Below are 4,123 nucleotides of genomic sequence, written 5' to 3' on the forward strand. Positions count from 1 at the left end.
GTATTTTAGTGTATATTTATGTTTTGTCAATATGAGATAATAAACTGTTTTGGTTTTTTAAAAAAATGACATGGCAAGTTAAAAAATTAAAAACAAAAAAATACACAAAACATCCTCTTTTATTTTATTTAGGAGCTCTTTTAAAAATTTTTAATTATTTGACTCACCGCCAAGCATAAATCACAAAGTGTGTGTGTGTTTATTGAATCAAATATCATCTGATTTAGTAACTTTTTTTTAGTAGTCACCAACGTGTGCAAGAGGCTTAACATGATCATTTATTATTTTTTGTTCCAAGTTATCAATACTCTATTTTTTGCGATTTGTTGTCATGAATATATAATCTGTTTTGCTTGATAATGCATTACATATTGCATGATATTTTTGTGAAAATATCTTTTAATTCTTTACTTCTTGGTGGTACTGGCTCATCCGGGGCGCACTTTCCTTCTTGTATTGCCTGAAGTGCCTTACGTTCAAGGAACTCAAATGTATTTATTATGACTCCTGCAGACTTGATCATCAGCTTGGCAGTGTCGACGAGGTATTGGTAAACTCTGTGGGACCGGTCAGAAATAGCCGGTGGCAACTCTTTTGATGGAATTTTTGGTATGCCATGAAAATCAATAATCATGTCAAGGTCTTTCAAGCTCTTTGTGATGATCTTATCAAGGATAGGGAGGTGAAGAAACATGGAGAGGCCACTTGCACCATGAGTGAAGAAAAAGTAAATGGGGATGTTGTGTCTAGAGGACACAAACTCAAAAGCAGCACTGCAGAAGAAATCTATAATCAAGGCTTTTATATTGGAGGATTTAGAAAGATTTAAGAGGGTCTGGTGAAGGTTGGTGTTGTTGAGCTCAGGGAGCTCAAAGAAAGAGGCTACGAAATCTAGAGGAGAAAAGGTGGAGTTGGGAGGGAGAGAAACTTGAGGGAGGTGAATAAGAGTTATGGAGGGATTGGTGTTACAGAGTGTGGAAAAGTAGGGGTCATCAATGGAGATTGATTCAGTTGGCATGGCGGAGATTATGATTGTAATTGACATTGAAGGGTGGTGTTCGAGAAATTGCTTTCCTAGTTCCACCATAGAAAACAAGTGGCCTCTGCCAGGTGATGGATACAAGACTATGGTATCCTCCACCAGGCAGGTTTCTCTCTTTTCGCACAACCACCGAAAGAGAGAAAGATAGAGATGAGGATATCACAGTGAAGACCGTCGAGGCGCTTTATATGCAATTTAACTTTGGTTTTGTCTGGGGCCCGCTTGACCTCAGTGACTGTTTGTTTTTCCAGTCAATTACTACCTGTATTTCAAATGGCTTTTTACACGTAAAAATTATTATATTATTTTTTAAATATATTAATATTAAATATATATATATATATATATATTATCATAAATATATTTAAGTCGGTGAGAAAAAATTGAAAAGTCTCTTAAACCGAGAAAAAAATAACTAAAAAAACCAAACTGTGAAAAAAAAAGGATTAAAATTTTAAAAAACTGACCGGTTTGATTCGATTTTAGTTTTATAAGCCTAAAATTAAAAAAATCAAACCGAACTCAAACAAAAAAAAACCAGAAAAAAACTGAGTCAAACTGATTTTTATCCTAAAAAACCAAATTGAACCGAAACCGGTTGGTTTGAACCGGATTTAATTTTTTTAAAAAAAATTATATTTAATTATTATTTTTAATAAAAATCAAACAAAAAATAATCTTCCATTGTCGTGTAATATTATTATAATTAATGGCTTCGGAATACAAATCAGTTCCAAGTGTAATGATGAGTTAAAAATTTGTTGAAACAAATACATTTTTTTAATTATCCGAATTACAATCAATTTTTGACAAATATTAATACCTAGTATTTAGGTACATATAGACTCCAAAGTCCAAAAGAGTTTTTAGATACTATTTCTTGTTTCTCTTTTTGTATATCTTTTTTTTCAAGTGTTAATAATATTTTAGATTAATTAATTTGTTTTTCAATCAATACTAATTTTTTTCTTCAAATGATTTTGAGAATTTCACCGACTTAATATACTTTAAAAAACAAATTTTACTAAATACTGACAGCAAAACTTGAATACAGAATTATGATAGCACACGATTTTTTTTTATTATAAAAATCATAATATATAAACTAATATTGCAATTCTCCAATCATGTTGCTTAAAGAGTAAATTATAAATTATGCTTCTAATTTTTCAAAATCATTAAAAATACCATAACTAATTCATATATAATTTCCAAGGAGTGTAAAGAGTACATTTTATTTTTATCCTTACAGTTTAATGAATGTTTCACATTTTTTCATGTATTTAAGAAATCTAAAATGCTTTCTACTTTTTCTTAAATCACATATTACCCATAGCCGATAAATAACCTTATTTTAGTTTGATGGAAAAATTATTAGAATTAAGAATAAGTAGAATAAAAATATAAATAAAAAGTGAGCTTCCTTTAATTTTTTTTAGTTATTTAGTAGATAAAAACAAACTTAAATCTTTTTAAAAAATAAAAGTAGTAACTGGTTCAAATATCCACATTAATATATATAAAAAAAGAATTTAGAGTAATAATATTCAAAAATGTTAGACTAGTATGGAACAAGCAATACAATCATTATTTTATAAAATTTTTATTTTTTGATTTTAAATTAAATTTTTTTATTTTTAAATCGTTTTTTATATTGATATCAAAAATAAATTTTAAAAAATAAATTATTTTAATATATTTTTTAATAAAAAAATATTTTTAAAAACAATATCTATATTTATTTCTAAGAGTAAAATATTAAAAAAAGTGAAAATATTATTTAGCGAAATCCATCAACAGCATGCGCAAATGGTATATCTTAAAATTTCCTAAGATTAATTAGGAAATGAATGATAATCAAGGAAATAACATCGTTTCATCATATTTTTAAAACGTGACATTACTATAAGTAGGTATTCTTCTAGAAATGTTGCATTGTTATCGGATAAATTAGGAAATTAATATATAATATAAGAAAAATAAGAAATTAATATAGTAGCAGAAATCTTTAGTGAAAGATGACATTTTTAAATATTATGGTTCTGAACAATGCTACGTTTCATTTCTGGAGGAATGGCGTCCAAGTTGAGAGAGAAAAGACAGCGACAGCCATGCTTATCTCTTTCACAAATGTGGAGCTACCGCGTCCTAGTGGCTAGTGGTGCTTCGCTTGAAAGAAGAGAGAGAGACAGGAAAGCTACCTCATAATAGGACAAATTTTTGTTATAATTTATTTTTATATTTTAAAAGTATTTTTTAAAAAAATTGAATTTTTTAATTTTTTAATTGTTTTAAATTAATATATATTTTTAATATTTTTAGCTCATTTTAATGCGCTGATGTCAAAAATAATTTTTAAAAAATAAAAAATATTATTTTAATACATATTTAAATAAAAAACACTTTAAAAAATAACCGTAATCATATTCTCAAACACACGATTGTTAATTTTAAAAAATCTCAAATTCAAACTCTCTTTTATAACAGTTTTTTTAATTTAATTAAATATAAAGTAGCTACTCACATCTATGTTATGTTATTCTTCAAGGGCAAAACATTTTTTTTCCCCTTGATATGAATATTGTCTAATTAGCTTAATTTAACGCATGGAGATAAAGTCTCTTCTATTTGGATTTTAATTAAGTTATTCACATTTGAATGATATATTTATAAGAAATTATGTTCTTACAGAATTATTTCATGGCAAATAACATGAAAAACAATGCTACCGACAGCCCTATCCTAAAACCTAAAAAGTTGTCATAACTGTTTTATCTAGCAATTAATCCTATGAAGGCTATTTTTATAAATATCCAATATTAATCTCCCTTGTCACGCCTGATGAATATTTGCCGGGACTAAATAACTACTGTGAGAAATTGGAGTAAGACACCTAGTAATTAAAAAAAAAATCCTAAAATATGCTTTAATTCCATAAACTCATGTAAGCGATTAATATTAATTATTTTTAAGGGGAAAACAACGTTATCTTCACAACATTTTTTTCACAAAAAGATAACATTACTTTGTGTTTTCATCTAAATTTATATTTGTGATTCTTATTAATTATCTTTATTTTTT

General features: G+C 27.1%; 1 protein-coding gene across 1 annotated transcript; it reads right to left on the minus strand.

Moving 5' to 3' along the window:
• Positions 1-219: 219 nt before the first annotated feature.
• Positions 220-1,192, minus strand: LOC133676291 (UDP-glycosyltransferase 88B1-like). The gene has a single exon (XM_062097947.1). It carries the CDS (start codon positions 1,085-1,087, stop codon positions 365-367), a length of 723 nt encoding a protein of 240 aa, XP_061953931.1. The 5' UTR covers positions 1,088-1,192; the 3' UTR covers positions 220-364.
• Between the last annotated feature and the right edge of the window lie 2,931 nt (positions 1,193-4,123).

The sequence above is a fragment of the Populus nigra genome, chromosome 16 (assembly GCF_951802175.1).
Source record: "Populus nigra chromosome 16, ddPopNigr1.1, whole genome shotgun sequence".
Classification (NCBI taxonomy): domain Eukaryota; kingdom Viridiplantae; phylum Streptophyta; class Magnoliopsida; order Malpighiales; family Salicaceae; genus Populus; species Populus nigra.